Source organism: Amphibalanus amphitrite, unplaced genomic scaffold (genome assembly GCF_019059575.1).
Source record: "Amphibalanus amphitrite isolate SeventyFive unplaced genomic scaffold, NRLGWU_Aamphi_draft 000578F_arrow, whole genome shotgun sequence".
NCBI classification, from domain to species: Eukaryota; Metazoa; Arthropoda; class Thecostraca; order Balanomorpha; family Balanidae; genus Amphibalanus; species Amphibalanus amphitrite.
The window spans coordinates 289,657-309,211 of NW_024882072.1; the positions used below are offsets into that span (position 1 = coordinate 289,657).

A 19,555-nucleotide genomic window follows, 5' to 3' on the forward strand; every position below is an offset into this window, starting at 1 on the left:
TGAGGTCATCTTAGGTCACGAATGGTATTTAACAGTTTTTCGCAAATAACTTTTGATAGAGGCATGCTAGAGCGATGAAAACGCCTTAGATGTGTTCAGCTCGACGATACGGATCGACTGATATGCAACATGACCCTTTCCGGTCAGGTCATGACCTTGACCTGAGGTCAAATTTTCAAGTTGACCTTTCAAGGTCAAATTATAGTTCATTCGATGCGTCTTGACGAGAGGAACACAATGCCGGTAAAAGTAAGCTCGTACAAGGCTTGGGTCAAAAGTTATTGCAGAAAAACTGTTTCCGAAAAAAATCGGCTATTTTTGCAGTTTTTGCCCCCTGCAGGCAAAACCGTTGACGTTAGGTCAAATCTGAGAGAATTACTCAGAAAGGGCGTTAATAGGGTTATCGAATGCGCTTTTCCGCGGCGCTGTAGCTCTATTGGTTCCCGAGTTATGCGTTGGCTTCTTGGAAATTGTTGACATTCGACCTGGAAATCGGCGAAATTTTGCCTTCAATGACCTCTGGTGACCTGACCTTTGACCTGACCAAAAAATTGACCGAGGTGATTTCCTCATTATTTTTGACGCTCTTTCGAACGCCGCCTTCCGCGTATCGCTACGTGGCCCAGGAGCCGAGTTAGAAGGGGGGGGGGTGTTCAAACACCCCCCCCCCCCCAGCAGGGCGTGGAAATCCAGGACCCCCAGCCGGGCGCGGGTTAACGTTACAGCTTGTAAGTAGCATAATGCGCTAAACACAGTTCCAACGTCACCAACTATCATATACATCATGTGCTTCAATATCGTACTCCCGGTAAAGTTGTGTTGCTCGTACCAAATTGCAATAGTTCCTACACCAAACATACATTCTAAACACCCAGCAGCTACTGATGAAATACCGAACTCGGTTGAATATGAAGCAGTAAGGTGGGCGAACTATAAATGAGCCATGTAACGTGTCCATTGTACGGATGCACCGTGTGCAGACTCCGAACGAGCAGGCCGTGTTCCCGCTCGAATGACGCAGCAATGCTACCTGCAGCAGTGGTTCGCACTTCCTTCCTACTCACTGGCCGTGAAGGTTGTGCAATGTGCATTCCAATTGACCAGCATTGAACAATGGACAATGCACAAGGTACCTATATCTCCCGACCTTCAAATACAATCGGGGTTCGTCAGATCATGCGCAACGTGCCTGTGTTTGAGAAATTCGGCGACGCCCGGTACCAGGAAACCAAATGAACGTCAATAAAGATCAGCCTCATGGCTATGTGACATCTCTGTCGACCCGCCTGAATAGCTCATTATACCACGCACAGCTTACCTTCCCACGCATGAGTGAGTTACTCAATGTTCTGGTAACTGAAACGTCGGACACGCCCAGCCATTCGCGCTCCAAGCCCAAACTCATGACATTACGACGGCTGTCCAGTGTCCACCCTTCGTCTGTAGAAGTCTTAGAAATGTCGGGCCAAAAATATCAGTCGGTAACGCCTTAAGGTTAATGTTTCCCAGTCATCTGTTGTCGCAAAGCGTCAAGTCGTGCGAAATTCGCACACTTTTCCACAAACATCGGCGTAGAAACTCCCACCCCCGGTGACTTACCGCTACAGGCACCAGGTTTGTGAGACTGATGTTGTAAGCCCCGTCTCTGCAAACAGAAAACGAATTGTGAGATAAAACACATACATTAATGAACGGCTAAATGGCCAGGTATATGAACAAATTGAACATCAACAGATTAGGACCTGCACCTGCAGAAGTTTTGCAAACGTCAGGCGCCTCGCCTCTGTAGAGCATCAGTCGATACTGCAAATAGCAGCATAACAGTAACACAGCATGGAGGTAATTCATATTGCGAAATATAGTCACTATTTTAGCCGCAGAATATCATTGATCCTAGCCCGTACCGTCTTATGTTCCTACTATATAATCATGAATGTGTATTGTGTATATGTCTTTTATGTAATAAATGATCAGTTATTAAGCCTTACAACCTAAGCACCCAGATGCATTTGGACATCACGTCAATATTTCAGCCATAGCAGACATGGCATTTCAACCTGCCGTCACACATCAATTCTGCAACAAATAGTAAATTATAGACCAGCCAGCAAATAAATTGGATTTCCCGGGAACAATACGCATTCAGGGCTTCATTGGAGCCCATTCGACTATGATAGGATGCTCGGGTGCATTCAGCGAACTCTCTTAGCGTCCGGGTCGACGCCGGCCTGTTCTCGAGAACAATCAGCTGCTGCAATCAGCCGCCGGCGTCCAATGAGGGCACGGATGTGCTCCGAATGCTGCCAGCGCTAGCCGCAGCCACGAGCGTCAGAAGTGGCCGGAACAGGACGCACGATCGACGCTGATGAAATAGCCGGGATACTGATTCGCGGAAGCTTTGTGTGATGTAAGAAGCTAGACATGTTTGACCAAAGGTTGCACCCGATTGACAAGTGTTCTGGGAGACAAGATAGATAGACGTCAGCGTGCGCAGCGACAAGATATAGTTATTAAGCGTCATGATCAAATCAACAAAAATACTAGCAGAAGGAAGTTCAGAAAATAAAACATGAAACGTCACGGCTCGCTTTTGGGAAAGAAACAATGAGCGCAAAGGCAAGTTGGTGGCCAAGGCCTTTAGCAAATCAATAACCTATTTTTTTTATAACGTAACTTCTAGCCGTAACAAATGATCTAATAACCTCAACATAAAGAAAACCTTGCAAGCCAAAGCGCTTTCTTTCTTTTTGTAAGCTATCAATGACCAATTTCGTCCAGACACACTTCATACCACTTTACGTCACAGACACATTCTTCACCATCAATAGCGTCACTTGAATCATCCTATGACGTCCACGGGCGGACCTCCCCCGCAAAAACAAACAGTGGAGCACACTGTCACAGAGCTAATGTGTCGCTTTGTCAATGAGACTGGTGAAGCATGACCGCCATAAGCGCTGACTGTACGGGAGGGAGGGCGAAGGGAGGTGGGGTGGGAGGGTCATGACTCGTCGCTGAGGCCCGGGGTTATCCTCGCGGGTAAGTCTTTAAGTCTTCAGCATCTGTCCCCATCCTGTTTGTAATTGCAAGTGTGAGGCATGATCTGCACTGTAATGACACCACTGAACAAATAAAACTTTCCTTGCCACGACAGAAAAAAGTACAGACAACTGACAAGCATATTAACATGGCCAAATAACGTAACTAACAGCGTTGTTTGTCATCAGTAACATTAGTATGCCTCTGTTCTGTGGTGTAGTAGGTACCCATGCTATCTCTATGTTACTCTACATTAAATCTACAGCTACCAGTTTCAGACTTCCTGAATCAAGACCGAGGCCCAGTCTTCAATTTACCGAAAACAAGTCACAATAAATCGGTATTGTTGAAAGTTCACTTCCTCCCCTTGCGGTATGTCGTGGACTGGCCACCAATCTGCGGGGCGATTGGGACTCTATTGCTGCTCTATTTCCGTGGGGCTGCCTCCATCTGCCGATTATGGTTCTGCCACCCCCACCGGCGGACCGCAGCTCCTGTCCGAATTAGTTCCAATTCAGAGTCCCCGACAGCCATTCCGGGGCTCAGTGGAGCAGACTGCGTGACGTCATCAGACAGCGGGCGCTGATTGGCGGAGAGGAGCCGGTCGGCGAACGGACGCTTTTTCACGGATGGTGGAGAACAGGAGTGGTCCACATCATCAAATCATGCGTGAGACATGTGAACGAGCCGTAAAGGCTGAAGAACTATGGTACAGTTCTGAGATAACTTCATAAAAGGAATCACGGAACTATTTTATTTTAGCAGGGTGGGGTGAAGACAGGAAACGATGCACTTTTGGAAACGTTGCAATTTTGAGAGGGTGAGGGCAAATTGATAATTGAATGTTAATGCCGGAGTAAATAATCAAATTCAGCACATTCATTATACAATGAGAACAAAATTCACAGTTATGCACCAAGATATGTCAATTAGTGACCAGAAAGTCATTAAATCTCGAGTTGAGCAGCCTTCTTCAGTCACCTAGCATTGTGACTCAACGCATGTAAATAACTTCAAAGCAGGGCAGCATTCCAGCACCAAAGCTGGCGTGACACCTTGTCTACTATACACCCTACTCAGACATATAAATATGTCCAAATAGACATATCTTGGGAATGATGACATTCACATGTGCCCAGACAGGAATGGCGGCACGCGAGCAGCTTGGACCGCACCCGTGTCAGTCTGCGCCCACACACAGCGTGACGTGCTAGTGTGTGAGGACTATAGGTGACATTTACGGTGTCCTTGAGTCACAGTATATGCGACATCGTGATGGGAGTAAGGCTGCGGTTAAAGATGACGTCACAACGTAAATAGTAACTACAAATGACGTCATAACCTAAATACAGTCACACCTAAAGATGATATCATGGCGCAAATCAGTTGGGCAAACTGCAGGGAGGTAATCTAAATAAAGATTAATCAGAATTTAGATTATTCTATGCCCATATTTGGGCATTTGTGCAGTCCTCTGCAGAAACAGCTGTGTAGTGGCCAAGGAGTGACAGAATCACACCACTCTTTCACAAAGCACAGTTAACATCTCAAACTGCCTCTGAAGCACCAAAACAGCTCTGAGAAAAAATTTGGGGTTCCTGAAATATGATGGGGAACATAATCTAAATTAAGATTAAAAATCCAGCCTCAATGGGTGAATAATCTATATTCAGATTATGTCATCAGCTGGCTAATCTTTATTTAGATTACACAATTAGCTGACTAATCTTAAATTAGATTACATTCAGCTGGCCTAATCTAAATTAAGATTACATATCTAGCATCCAAGAGGGTAGGCATAAAGGTTAAACCCTAGCATTATAATCTGGCAGTATAAGGCACTGGAACGTCATGTCCTGTGCAGGGAAATAGAGCCAGTCTAACGTAGAAAAGAAAAATACAGCACATTACCTGGCTTTCTGTAAGTATATTAAAGCTATTTTAGAAAATAAAATACAGAAATAAGCAATCAACATTTGTTTTTATTTAAGCTCAAAACCCTATTCAAGGTAGGTATATAATGCCTTGCCATTTGAATGTGGAATACCAATGACCTGGCCTAACAATGATATCGTCCCACGACTTTTCCTGTAACACTTCCCGTAACTACGGAGGTTACTCAGTTTTGGTATCCCTTGGGACCTACGGCACTTTACAAAGATAAAAAATACCTAGCTTGTTTGATTTCCCGCAATGATATCATGTATTGCAGCCCTGTTGGGCTCTGACTGGGGTTCCGGGGCATGCAACTTTGAATAATTCATACTTCTGAGTTTTGGGTTAAAATACCCATATAGCATTTTAAAAGCATTGAAAATATAAGCCAAAACTGCACCCCAAACCACAAACACACAGACTGTCCTTTCAAGGAAAAATATAAATCAAAATTCAGAATTATTTCTGGAAATATGACACCATAATACAATGTTTACATTTTCAGACAAGTGTCCCAGCAACTCATTTCTACTCTCTCAGACAAAGGTTTATAATGAATTGGCACCAACGATTCAGGATATGTTGATTGATGTCCTAAGTTGTCAAAATTAACAAAAACATGCCATGCCTCACAATATTTTGTCAAAAAAAAACTAGGTTGAAGTGACTGGGGGTGCAGCTGAGCCACCTTCATAACAACACACTCACCGGTTTTGTACGCCAATAACGCATTAACGCCACACTTCTACCACCCAAATTCAATTTTGCTGGGTAAATAAGATGTTACTATTATTTTGGTACCACTTTGGCACCATTCCATCGAAAAATACGGGCGGAAAAAAATTATTACCGAGAGGATACACGACGCCACGGACAGCGCTAGATCGCGGCCATAAATCGCCGTAGCCGAAATGAAATAAATGCGTTGTATTATACGCATTTTTTCGTAGTGGGATTGAATAATTGAATATTTCTTATCTCAGAACTGCCGAAAAAACCTTTCTTAACATTTAATGAGTATGATAAAAAGGAGTAAAAATAGATTAATGTATTTGCCCGTTCAGCAGTGACCTCGACTATTCACGTCATAACTCCCAAAGTCCAATCTCAAATGTGCTGGCCAGTTCGCAATCTGTAGGATCGAGTTTTGTCTGTCATTCAACAAAAAATATCGTGGTTATGAGCAGTCCTTCGATGGTTATGGGGGGTTTGAATGAGGACATGTCGGAAATATAATCTAAATATTGATTATCGCTCCTTATATGGTCATCGCTCCGCCCATTTTGGTGACGTCATAATCTCAAATTAGATTAATCTTATTTTAGATTACCTCCCTGCAGTTTGCCCGACTGAAATACGTTTACAATTACAGACTACCCAAAACGTACTTACCTTGCACCAATGACGAGATATTGGTCATCTTTGTACAACATCCGGAAATAATCGCGACCAGTGAAGTTGCCGCTGAACGAGCGAGTCGAGGAGCGATCTGAAACGGAACAGAGAAGCGTCAAATGACGTCACGAGGGTATCAGTAGAACGTCAAATGACGTCACCGCACCAAATAATGAGTGTAGTAGCAACAGGATAAGGGATCTTTTATCGATATAACAACGAGGGGATCAGATGTCAATTAATGGCCCTTTCACACGTAGCAACTTTTCAGTCGCCGGCGACAGCAGCAGTCGCCGGCGACCGCCAGCGACCGCCAGCCAACGATCGTGTGTGACGTAGGTATGACGTAAGCAAGTCGGTGGCGATCGCCGGGCCACGGCCGGGCAATCGCCAGCAACTGGTGACGTCAGATCCGCGTCACAGGCCAGTCGCCGGCGACTCTTCTCGAGCAGCGGACGCCGCCATGACAGTTTTGTCCTTGGTGAGTGGTTTAGGTGATTTGTGATGCATTTTTGGTTGGTTTGGCTACCTTAAATTTGTTGCACAGTAGCATAGGGATTATTATCTTGTAGTTTGCCTGTCGTGAAGCTGTTGTGACTTGAATTTAAGCTTGATTCGACAATATTGGAGGGTTTATGTCATTTGTGGCGCACTTGCCCATGATCACCCATGATTTTTATTTGTGATAAATATGTATTTTTTCATCAAAATTGAATATTTTAATGACATTGAAATTGACACTAGTTTCATAAGGTAATGAAAACTTGCTTGTTGTGTCACAAGAACATGGTTTACATTCAGTATCAGTGCCCTTGGGGACAAAGTGCCTACCCATCAGTCAGCTATTTGCCTACGTATTCGTGCGACACAAGGAAATATTTGAAAGCAACAAAATATTATATTGCTGCTCATTAATTAGCATGATCAAAATCAAACAGGTAGCTTTGCAATTTTGTTATTGTTTCTGCTGGAGTTTTCCTTGGTACCATGGATAAACAACCCAGGCCAAACTTAATCCGCATTGGGTTCGCATGTGTGTGCGTGCTCACATGGCAAATGATAATCCATGGCTTATTAGTACATAAATAATTGCATTATGCACAGTAGGTGGTAGGTATGTCATGTATTTTGGCAAGGTATTAGGTGGTATGTATTTTGGCCCTGGAGCTGTTTCCTATTCATTGCAGCAATGCTGCCGTCATGGCTTATATGTACCATGCGCACACAAGCTCCACCAATGTAAAAATGTCGTTTTCAGTCACACAAAACTCATAATTGGAGGAAGGTAGAGCAGACCAAGAATAAGCGGGCATTTGCTGCAGTGTGGAAAAAGTCACTAGAGGCTTGGTACTTTTTTACATGCAGCAGCCTGGAGATGTCCACAGAGGCATGCCTGAGGATGTCCACAGAGGTGGATCCAGGCAATAGTTTTTACAATCTTCTCCCCTTGTGCCCGCTGTGTGTTGTGCTGACTGCTTGTCCCCCTTCTGGTGGTGCCTAGACTTGCCTCTGCATATCTCCCCAGGCTGCTGCATAATGTCTAAAAAAAAACCCTCAAGCCTCTAGTGACTTTAATCACTCCAGTCTCTACAGCATGTGCCCACTCATGCTACAGCTGCCTTAATAATACCAAAATTAGTAACAATGGTCTCATAACCATATTCAGTAGGAAATGAGTTACCTAGAAAATCATATTAAAAAATACACTTGCTTTCAAAAAGAATGAGCACTGCTAAAATGCTATTATTTCAAATAATGCTAGGTTTCTGAACCACAAATTCCGATTCTGTGTCACTGAATACTGATTGCCAATTGTACAAGACAAAAAGCATCAACAATGCTACATCAAGGATAATGATGCTAAGATAGTTATCATTTTAGCCTGAAGTGTAAAAACCAAACCTAACCTGATTTGGGTATTTGGGTAAACCAAGCCTAACCTGATTTGGGTATTTGGGTAGTTTTTATGATGCTAAGCAATAGCCTATTCCAGGCTTCCTAATTTGCAGAGCTTTTGGTTAAAAATGATTTTTAAAAATGTATTTGAAGTATGTTCTGACATGTCCGCCCTCTGTGCCTGGCAGACAAGTCACAGCGTTACCTGATGAGTCAAGAGGTTCTGTACCTGATGTACCTGATCAAGAGTACCTGATGATTCTGCAACACCACCTGATGGCCAACTCGACGGCATTGCTGACCCGAAAAGGAGTCTAGCAGCTGAATGTTCAACTTCTGCCACTGCACTGTTGACACTGCCTAGAGACAGCATCTGCACCACGGCCCACAGACGATCTTCCGTGGGACGGTGTGCTGCGCACCAGTCACCACACTGACGGCGTTCACCTGTGTGCTGCACAACTTTCTGTGAGGTCAGGAGATCGACACTGACGGCCCCGGACGGTGTGCTCTGATTGCGCCGAGTGTGCTCCCTCGTGTCCGGGCCTTGATGCCAATACCGCACGCGAGGCGGCGCGCGTCCGCCAAGCCCTCACATACTGCGTCCAAGGTGCAGGTGGTGTTCGGTGACAGTGTGCAGCTTTTGCCGGCCCCGTGGACGGCACCGCATGTGACCATGGCATGTGCATTCGATTTTCTGACATAAGTGCAGTGAATTCATTTGTCATTTTGCTTCTGAATGCTGTCGCCGCTCGGTAGGGTCGATTCTGCCAGAGTAAAGAGGTCGCCACGATCGGCGCCGGTGGGCGGTGCGGCAAGCCGGAGCAAGGCACTCAGCAATCAGCTGCCGGGAGGTGGCGGCGGCGGCGGCGGCTGACGACTCGCGCCTCGAAAATCCTGTCGTGTGCGTTGCTGGCTATTATGCGTTGTTGGTGTGCGCTGTTTTGCAAGGCCTTTGGAGCGGCATGTCGAGTTTTGAGTTTTGGACGAAGGAGCCTTGGTGTTTTGTTGGTCTATTTTCGATAAAAACGGTCATGAAGAGTGAGCTGTGTCCAGGCTGATTTTAAGATTTCTGTCACAGTATTGTCACCTTTGACCTAGGCTTGTGTCTTCTTGGGTATCGGCATATTGTGCCACCGTCCTTGCCCCGTGTCCGCGCGTGCTGCATTTTTATGTGGTCGCGCGTAATGGTGTCATATACTGTCACCTCGCCATGTTTAGTGATATCCACTGTGTGGAAAAATGCATTTTGTTATAAGGGGGGGGGGGTACACTTGTGTTCCCCAATCCAGCGCTTTAGATAATACAGCATCTGTTTTTGACATAATGAAAGCCTGTGTTTTATGTGAGTGGTAGGCTTCGCCGTTCCTCAGGTCCGTTTCTGGCATTTGAATTTCTGCTACATTTCTAGAATGCCTTTTTTCTGTTTTTCACATACAAAGCACGGTTCAAATGTGTGACCACAAATCACTGTGATTGTCCCATGCTTACCACCAACCATTCCTTCAATGCTAATGTCGTTACAGCGAAGTTATTCATTTATTGAGAACAGGGTTGTAGTTGAATAAACAAGACAGGTGAGCAAAATCTGCAGCACTCGTAGTCTTGGCTGATGCGTTAGGAAAAATGGAGGAACTGCAAGTACACATCACTTTTCAGTTTTATGCTTGAGTGCATTGAATTCCAATGTAGAAGAATCGCAGTTTGATTGTATTTTCATTGATATTATGTATTGTTTCAATAATACTCGTAGATCTAATAAATATTATTCCAATATTACCTAGACGGTAGTTATCATCCTGCAAAACATGTCCAAATATTTAGTACCTTGAATAATGCAGTAAAATAAGCTGCGCCGCTGCATGTATCAGCAGCGCAATATCTGGTGCCAACTCAAGGTCAAGCGTGTCACGTGACAGCTGAGCGGCGGCTGGCTAGAACAGTCGCCGGCGACTTCAAAATGTTGGAAAAATTGAACTTTCTCGGCAACGCCGACAACTCTTCAATGATTGGCTGACACGACTGCTACGTCACACCCCGGCGACTGGTCAGCTGATATCGACAACTGCGGAGTTGCCGGCGACTGACCCCGGTCGCTGGCGATCGCCGGCGACAGTTGCCGTCGCCGGCGACCGGAAAAGTTGCTACGTGTGAAAGGGCCATAAGGCTTGAGACGAGGCAGCATACATATTATCAGACACCCAGAATCTGAGATTGCCGCTCACAGGAAATTAGAAATAGCAGTAGGTGTCTATTTGTAGACAATAGACACCATAGACAATAGATTTGTAGCAGTAGGTGTCTACCACCGATGTCTATTTGGAGAGTTCATTAGTATGTAAGGTGGTGCCATACATAATCATCAGCGCAAGAAATAAGATAAGAGGCAAGGTAGGACTGCATTGACTGGCCATATCTGCTGAGAACAAAAGGAGAAAAAAAAATATCTGCTGAGAACAGCGTGAGATACAGCACGTCGAACGTCCATTGTCCATTGACTAACACCATCTAAAGCAGCATCTCCTGACTCTGTTGGGACTTAAAAGAGATACACCGTCTATCATTTTCCCTCGTATGCCCAGCTGGCATTACCCAATGACGTGGTCAAAATTATTGCCAGTCCTGGCATGGCGATATCCATCACCACCACGTTTTATCGAGAACATCAGCACCAATCAACATCACCCACGTCAGCTGACGCCACGTCATCGATCACACTACGTGTCAACAACTCATCATCTCGTGGCAACCGGAAGGCGCGTGGCGGGCTCCCACTAGCTGGGGCAGCTGCCCCGCAGGTGATCCTCTACCCCACATTGGGACTCCACTCCCCCCCCCCACCCATCCCCTCCCCGCCCATCCAGATGCGCCATTCCTCTGGCGGCTCCAGAATGCCGAAATATATTTTGCTGGTGGGCGATAAAACCAGATGGATGGCCGTGCGCTACGAGCGCCCTGCAGCGTCCAAAGCCGAATATGCAACCTGGCAGCCCTGGGCGTGGCGGAAGTAGGGGGGGGGGGGGTCGAAGAGGGGGCTGGTGGGTGAGGGGAGTGCCGGAAGCGTGGGTGCGGGAAAATGGTGATGACGACGAGGGGGATGGGAGGGTGAGCCGAGGAGACGGCTGTGGTATCCGCTACAGCCTGGACGGCGCTTCCACCGCTCCTCTAGACGAGATCAATTGCCGACGTCGCGCCGACCCCGGTTGTGACGTCACAAACGAGACCCAATGACGTCAGAGGCGGAGCGGGCTCAACAGAGCTCAGCACGGTCTCGGCGGCCGTCGAGCGACAGCCCACGGCGACAAGGGTATAATCAGCCTTTACCGAGCAATCTAACGCAACGACACGGCGCAACGACGCACTGTCGTTAATCAGCGCCGTCGGCGGCGACGCTGCTGATGAATCGTCGTCGGCGTCGACGTCTCTCGGAGCGGTGGGACGGGGTCGTCGGCCGGGGCGCTCCCCCGGGATCCGACCAGCCGGCAGCGGCGGCCCGGAGGAAAACGTGCCCCGCCGCTCAGCTGCACGCGGCGGCGGCGGCGGCGGCGGCGGCGGCGGCGGCGAGGAGCGGTGGTGGAAGAGGCGGCGGGATGGGTCCGGCTAGGGATAGGTGTGGGAAGTAGGTGAGCGAGGTTTGTGAGCGGGATGAAACAGGGGGAAGAAGATTACATTTCAGTTCTCTAGTATAAGCAAAATGATCGAAATTCACAACAACGTACGATGTTTGACAGAGGGATGCTCAACAAACTTGATTGAACTGTTAGAACATCAAAACTATCGTCACCAGGGAAAGGCAAAACACCACCGTGAAACATCCAGCTCTCACACACTGTCAAACATTTCGAAATATTTTCAATAAAAAGCAGCAAAATGTACGAAGCCATAACAGGACGGCGGAAGAAGTAGGTAGCTCCCGAGGAGCTATGATGGGGACGGTGGCGGTTTCTTGCGCGGGCGAGGTCTGGCCTGGGGGATGGGCGGGGGCGGCCGTGCCGTCGGCGGTGGGCGGGGCGCTGACGGCTCGCGATGGTCGTGCGCAGCCATTAGGCGATGCGTCGCTACCGGCAGGCGGGCGTTCACGCATATGTCGGCGGTCACGCACATGAGTAGAGCAGCCGCACGGAAGGTATACCTAGCGGCGGCACGGGGGAGGGGGATGATGGTTTCAGCGGCAGGCGGGGTGGCGGTCTGCCAGGTGGGACGGAAGGAGAAGGAGGGAGGGAGGGAGGGAGAGAGAGAGAGAGAGAGAGAGAGAGAGAGAGAGAGAGAGAGAGAGAGAGCACGAGAGAGGAAGGAGAAAGTAAAATGCATTGTACAGCAATCTTCCGCTGATTTTTTTGTGAAGTAGTTTTAGGGGAAAGATGAGTTGCAACGTAAAACCTACTATGATAAAGACAAGAAAAATGAGAGTGGTTTGTCAGCAAACATGAAAATAGAAAAGATCGAGGAGCAGAAAGTGTAAAATAGGGCAACGCTAGAGCCAGAGGACGACAGGGGGAATGGAGGCACTCCCAACGACGACGACGATAAGACGAAGTCATCGCTAGCGACGAAAACAGAGGAAAGTGGAAACAATCTCAACGAAGAGACCCAGAACAGATAAAATCAAGGAACATAAATTCCAACAACGAAGGGCAACTACGCTGATTACCCTAATGATTCGGCATACAAGAAGGGAAGATGGCAGACATTTAGGGAAAATTGAGGCTAGAGCTGTCTTACAGGCAGATAAGATTTGGTAATTGACGTTTCATGTTTAATGACTTTGTTTGGAAAGCTCTGTTTCGTAACTTGTGCGCTTGACCCAGATGAGAAGTTACGGAAAACGGTAGCAGGTAGGTAAAGAAAGTGGGCCAGAGAAGGCACAACTTATTTTGGCATCGTCTTTATTACGTGGAATCAATGTGAGCCCAAAAACATCCTCTTAGGCAGGGGTTACTATTTGAAGCAAATAATTAATTGGTCTTGGAATTATTTCAGAATAATTTGAGAATGTCGCAGACCGCCAGCAGCTTTTTACAGAATTCCATCAATCAATATCCCAGTCCCCACTAACGGCTTGTCACCGACAAATCCCACCACACAAAGGCCCCGACACTGGGGTTAACGTCCTCTCCGCCTGTCCGTTCCATCCGACAGGAAAAATAGACCTCAGCCTCTCCGTCTCTGTCTCTGTCTCCGTCTCCGTCTCAGTCTCCGTCTCTGTCTCCGTCTCATCCTGCCTCGCGGTAGCCCCCTGCTCCGGATCATTCCATTAGTAGGGCTTCGTTTAAAACGGCGGCGACTATAACAAATGGATGTAGCGTTTTTGCGCCTCCGCTCCGTCGTAATCGTTGGCCGCAGCTCTCTCAGTCTCTCCTCTCCCTCCCTCTCAGAAGGGGCGAGAGTGGCCCCCTTCTCTGCCCCTCGGGGGAAGAGCGGGGCAATCGTCGCTTGACGCCAACTGAAGGCAGGGGAAGAAGGGCCGGATCGCGGCAATCGGTGCGCCCAATCAGGGGAGCGTCGGCTCTGGTCGGACGGCTGAACCGCTGTATCGCGGGCAGACTCGGTTGTGCTGTGGCGAGGGATGCCACGCAGACGCCGCCACGGCAGGGGAGCTAGATGAAAAGTGACAATTGCTGGGGATGAGGAGAGGGATGAGAGCGGGAGAGGCGGGAGGAAGAGGGGAGCCGGAAGACAGCTCGGAGGGGAGAGCGGGCGCGGGCGCGTCGCTGCCAGACGAATAGTCGTGTGATACAGCCATTCTGTGACACTGGACACAAGACAGGGGCCAGCCACCCCGGATGGAGGCGAGCAGGCCTCACCAGACCCAGACAAACACAGAGCAGCCGCGCGGCGCCGCACGGACGAACAATAGCCCCTCTCGGGCGCTGCGGACAACAATGCAGCGGCGTACGATAGCCGAGCACGCGGAACGCTGCAGCCCAGACGAGACGGGAAGGATTCTGTCTGCTCGGAGGCGAGGAATAGTGTGTACAACAGCGTGATATTTCCGTGTACTGCATGGTTCTATGAGTATGAATAATGAATATGTGATCTGCACAGGGATCCAAGCAGGGACATATTGCAACATAATGATGTTCCGTTTCAAGTTGTGCGATGTGTATCGATTGTGGTGGGCCTCATAAAGCTTTAGTAAGCAAGTTTTATGTAGGCAAAACTTGACTTCATAATCGACCATTTTAGTAATTGAATTGGCTACACAACAAAAGCCATCAAAAACACAAAGTAGGTAGTTTTATCTTGCAAAGGCAATAATAACCCTAAACACGATGGCACATTACACAGTACAGTTCACGGCATACGAGTATGTACGGACGAGCACTGTTTGACCTTTATGAAAGCGCTGCCTCACTGGCGCTTCTGCTATACCTGAAAAAGTCATCACCAGACAAGCCAGACCAAAGGACGTCACATGTAAATGTCGCGAAACAGGATACAGCGGCATAAATAGGCGTGTTTTAAAACAGAGACGTTGAACAACCACAGGAAAAACTCACAAACGTTCAGATGAAAAACGGAGTTCGACAATCCCCTCTGTTTAGACCACTCATGCGTTTTTAGTGCTTCGGTATATGCAGCTCAGCCAGTGAGCCTCGATTTGGAAATCTGTGTTCGCCGGAAAGGTAGTTGATTTTAATACGCATTTTGATGTATGCATTTGATGATTTTCTGTGTACTTGCCATCACATAGGCAAGTCTACAGCTAAGTACTTGAACAAACTGAGTACATCCTGTTTATATTATATACTGCTATCACATCTCCTTATGCCTCGGGGTTATTTTCTTATCGAAATAATACCAACATTTTAATAGCTCTGTCAACATCTTATTTCCTCCGTGCCATTTCCTTCATACACTTGAGCGATTCCACAATCGCATTCACACCATAGCAGAAAATCCAAAGGCGTGCCAGTTATCGGCGCCTTTCCGGTTGGATCGAGTACGACCTTGAATACCGCCCCCCCCCCTCCTCCTCACGCCCGGTAACACCTGGCCAAGGTGACGGTCGGTTTTAGGTGGGGGAGAGGGGAGGGGGTAGCTGGGCCGGTATGTGATCGCCTTATCTCGCGCCTTCTACCGTTCGCTCGACTGAGTCGGAGTCTTTTGTCACGCGAGAGAGAGGAGCGAAAGAGGCGCCAGAGAGGAGGCGAGAGACGACAGACGAAAGACGAAAGAAGTGAGACGAAAGACGAGGAACACGAGCTACGAGACAAGAAATGAGAGATGAGAGACAAGGGGCGGAAGACAACCGAAGAATAGATTGACGGGATGGACGAGACACGCGCGAGAGACGTCCTGGCACGCGAGTGTCACAGAACAAATACGGCGAGGAAAAACACACGAGTGTCTCGAGGACTGCTAGGAGAAGACGGAGATTAGGCGCTGAAAAGGTGACGTAAGAAACAACTGTGATGAATTGATCTGACAGAAGACCTCGCGAAGGAATGAGAATGAGAGCGTAACATTATACTAGCGAGTTAAGTATGTAGATAAATAATGAAAATGAATTTTAAATCGTTCAGCACGAGTGGAGGCACAGCCATAGCTCATGACGAGCAGGCAGCTGGCACGGATACAATTTTCTGATTACGGCAAAGCAAAGAGCGATGGATGCGGGAGACCAAGGGGGTAGTACCTACTCGTAAATAGTTCTTCCAAGCAATAAATATAAAAAGCACTGAACTCGAGCCGGTGACCATGCTGTGATGCCAGTGATGGTCTACAGTACCTTCGTGTTTCAAAGCTGCGGTGGGTCCCTTGCATCAACAAGCCAGATAGATGAAGCGCTCCCAGCACTAAACAGCACCCTACGAGACCTCTCGGAGCCTAGCCGGTTGATTCGTATGCATCATGGAGACCGTATACCAGTGGTCGGCAGGTCATTCGGGGTCGTGCCCCCTTTTTGGGCGCCAGGCAGGGCCATTACCCCCACCTACCAGACCCCATTGCTGACACAACTAAGTTTACTGAAATTCCATACCGTCCTGGAACTCTTTGGGTATTTGTGCATTTCCAATGCATCAAATTTAAAATACATGACACTTCCTCCACAAAACATTTAATGCCTATATCCCAGTAGCGGCGGAACACCTTCAATTAAGGGGGAGGGGGGAACACTGCCGACTTTTGGTCCCATTCTTTCCATGCAACGCCCATAGGGCTGGGCTAATGTTAAAATGCAAAAATCAAAGGGTGCCCGGTGCCCCGGTGCCCTCCCCGTTCCGCCGCCTATGCTATATCCCATTTAACCCTTGTAGGTACGTATAGGGGCGGCGGGTGGTTTTTCGTTAAAAGCTCACGTAAAAGGCATTGGATCACGACCAAATTGTACCCTCGAGCCTATCATTTTTTTTTTTTCGCCAGCCCGGAAAATATCATGACCTGAGACCTGTTTTACCAACAGAAAAATAACCGCCTGCCGGAATTTTTGCCTCAAGAAAGCTTCACATACCGAGCGTAAACGCGACGGGCTCGTAAGCGGATAGGGCTTTACCGTTTACGCTCCATATGTGAAACGATCTTTAGGCAAAAATTCCGGCAGGCGGCTATTTTTCTGTTGGTTAAACTGGCCTCTGGACCCATAATGACCGTTGGCTTATGAGCTTTTTCTGGAGATCATCTTGAGCCATAAAATCTCACTTCAAGAAGTTATAGCGGGTCCCGATTTTCTCGACACTTATCATTGCCCTCTTGAATGAGACGGAATGACCAAGGACCTTAAAAATGGGCAGCAGCGGCTTCCTATGGTCACGGGTAGCACGCTCGTCTTTTTTATGCACAGCTCCATATCAGAGTCCGAGAGGCCGCGGGGGTCCGATCGACTCCTCCCCCTTACGTTAGCGGCTGTTGAAACGCCAACAGACGGGCGACGGTTAAAAGTTGCAGCTGCTTTTGAACGACTGTACGGAGGGGTGAGATGGTGAGGCGAGCAGGTGCGTGAAAATTGGTATCTAATCAATGTGTGCTGTGCCTTTGGCCTGGGCTAATCTTTGAACCCTGGGATGCAACAGTCACGATGGCTCCATCACTGGAGCTACAAACTCTAAAAAGATACGCTTTCTCAGAATCCCTCATTACCCCCACCGAAAGGGCTCCATTACCCCCAAAGGGGGCATGCCCCACCATTTGCCGACCCCTGCCGTATACCAATAAAAGATCCTTTTTACGAGACCCCAACAGCACGTTCATGCACATAACACGAACGGCCACGTCACTAGCTCTTCCATCCTTAGCACTAAATGTGCACTGCACTCCGAGTGGTTACATCAAGCCGCCGCGGCCCTGTCCCAGACTCTCGGTTATGTCAGAGTTACTCAGCCTTGTCAGAGCCAGGGAAGCTCTGTCCGAGAAGCTCAGCTTTGTCCAGGCAGCCAAGCCGCAGCTCTAGGTATTTGAGCCGCCTCAGTCCTGTTCAAGTGTCCAAGCTCCCGTAGCCCTGTCCTCTCTTCAGGATGACAAGACGAGGTTGATTCGTTCTTTGTTACCCCATGACCGAACGAGCTCAACTGAACGAACTCAACTCAGAGATGCTATGTCCGTTCCAAACAAGAGAGTGTCAACAGCACTTGCAGCATCATGTCGGACGATTTCAGTTTTCTCCCCGTGTGTTTTGTCATAAATCATCCTGACTTAACGATTCACAATCTCATTAACACGTCCGTCAGGTATTTGCATCCCCCGGCCATAAACAGGATTTTAGTACCGTGTGCAAATCATCTGACACAAAGGCTGATTTTCTCCGTGACGGGATCCCCGTTCGTGAGTATCCGTTCCCGAATACGGGACCCTTCCTTTCCTGACTGTGGGATCCTACATAAATATACATTCCACGTGACGGTATTCATGGATGGTGGCGGGCTCTTCCATTTCTTATAAACGGGTTAGAGTTCTGGTTAGCACCGTTTGGGTCCTTCGGAAACAGAGCGTAATTCACATCTCAAACAGCAACCAATTCTCATTTTCTAACAACGGTACTTCATTTTAATCAAGGTATCCCATATAAGCACAATTGTCGAAATCTATCAGCTCGATTACAAGTCTGAATTGTGTTCAAACCTCTCTACACGCCCGCTCGGGTGGGAATGAAACTCCCAGAGCAATTTTGAGCTCTGATAACACCAAGGGATCATTCAGCTTCGGTTTCTTCGTCAAAAATGATACCGATGATTTTGCTTATTCGTTGTTAGCTTGAGATAACACGAGAGGAGGGAACTGAGGGAGTTCTTATAATAAAAGTAATTTGCGCAAACAAACTGAAATTTATACCCAAAGTAAAATAAAATAAGCTTTAAGAATCGTATAAATCACCAAACCCACTAATCAGCTTCGACTTTCACCTGATCTGCGCTGTTTCCGCATATAAAACCCCAATTCGCAGTCATCAATACCTCATTCGTCTTCTTACTGTCAGCGGGCTTCTTTCTCTCCATTCTGTCTGCTCACTTTTTCGGCTTCTGGATGCGTTTATCAGCGCCGGTGGCTCTCTCCCCCCCCCCCCCAGGGTCATCAGTGGGACCAGTACTGAATGACGACGGCTTCCGGGGGAGGGGAAGAGGAGCAGTCGGAGAGGGGGGGGGGGTACAAACGCGACAGACCATAAATCATGGTCTCACAGACCACAGCCGCCGGTCGGTGTGTCATCGCTCATCGAGAGAGCGGTCCGTCCCCCTCGGTGACGAACAGAAGCGGTCCCGTTCCCCCCGTGACGCAGAGGAGCGTCCCATCGGTGACGCAGAATTGGTCGTCCTGAAGAGAGGTAGCGCAGTTCTTCGTTGCGCAGAAGAGTGGTCGAAAAGATGCGGAGGGTTTATCTCACAACAAAGGAGGCTCAAGTCAGTAAAAACTTCGTCGAAAAGTGGACAGAGAGCGGAAGTTCCGGCTGATTATCTGTTCAAACAGCAAGGTTTAATTAATCGCTTATATAAATGTTGGGCAAAAGCAAAGGGATCCAACACAGCCATCTGTATTTACTGTATTTACCCTTTTCAGTCAGCAATAAGCCCCAGCAATCGCACCGCTGTAAAACTCGCAAGCTGTTCACCGTGCAGGGTATTCCATTATAACCATCCAACGGCACACAAAACGCAGGTATAACCTCAAGATAGGTAGGACGCGAAAAGTAAGAGGGGAATAATAGGCAGGTAGGTGAAACGCATTTCAAATAGGTAGGAAATTCAGCTGAAATTGCAAGCAAATCATTGCTAATTCAACAAAGCGATCTGACACCAAATTATTGATCGTCGTCTGATTTAAACGTCAAAAAGTTACAAGTTTTTCGCGGTATTTA

At 47.8% G+C, this 19,555-nt stretch overlaps 1 protein-coding gene across 1 annotated transcript in view; it reads right to left on the reverse strand.

Annotated features, from left to right (window-relative positions):
• The window catches only part of LOC122394193 (semaphorin-1A-like), a 76,629-nt gene that overhangs the window by 27,173 nt on the left and 29,901 nt on the right, over positions 1-19,555 (reverse strand). The window contains exons 3-4 of the mRNA XM_043390914.1: positions 6,367-6,463; positions 1,600-1,645 (exon numbers count right to left, since the gene is read on the reverse strand). Coding sequence (XP_043246849.1) covers positions 1,600-1,645; positions 6,367-6,463 — 143 coding nt within the window. The remainder of the gene's footprint in view (positions 1-1,599; positions 1,646-6,366; positions 6,464-19,555) is intronic.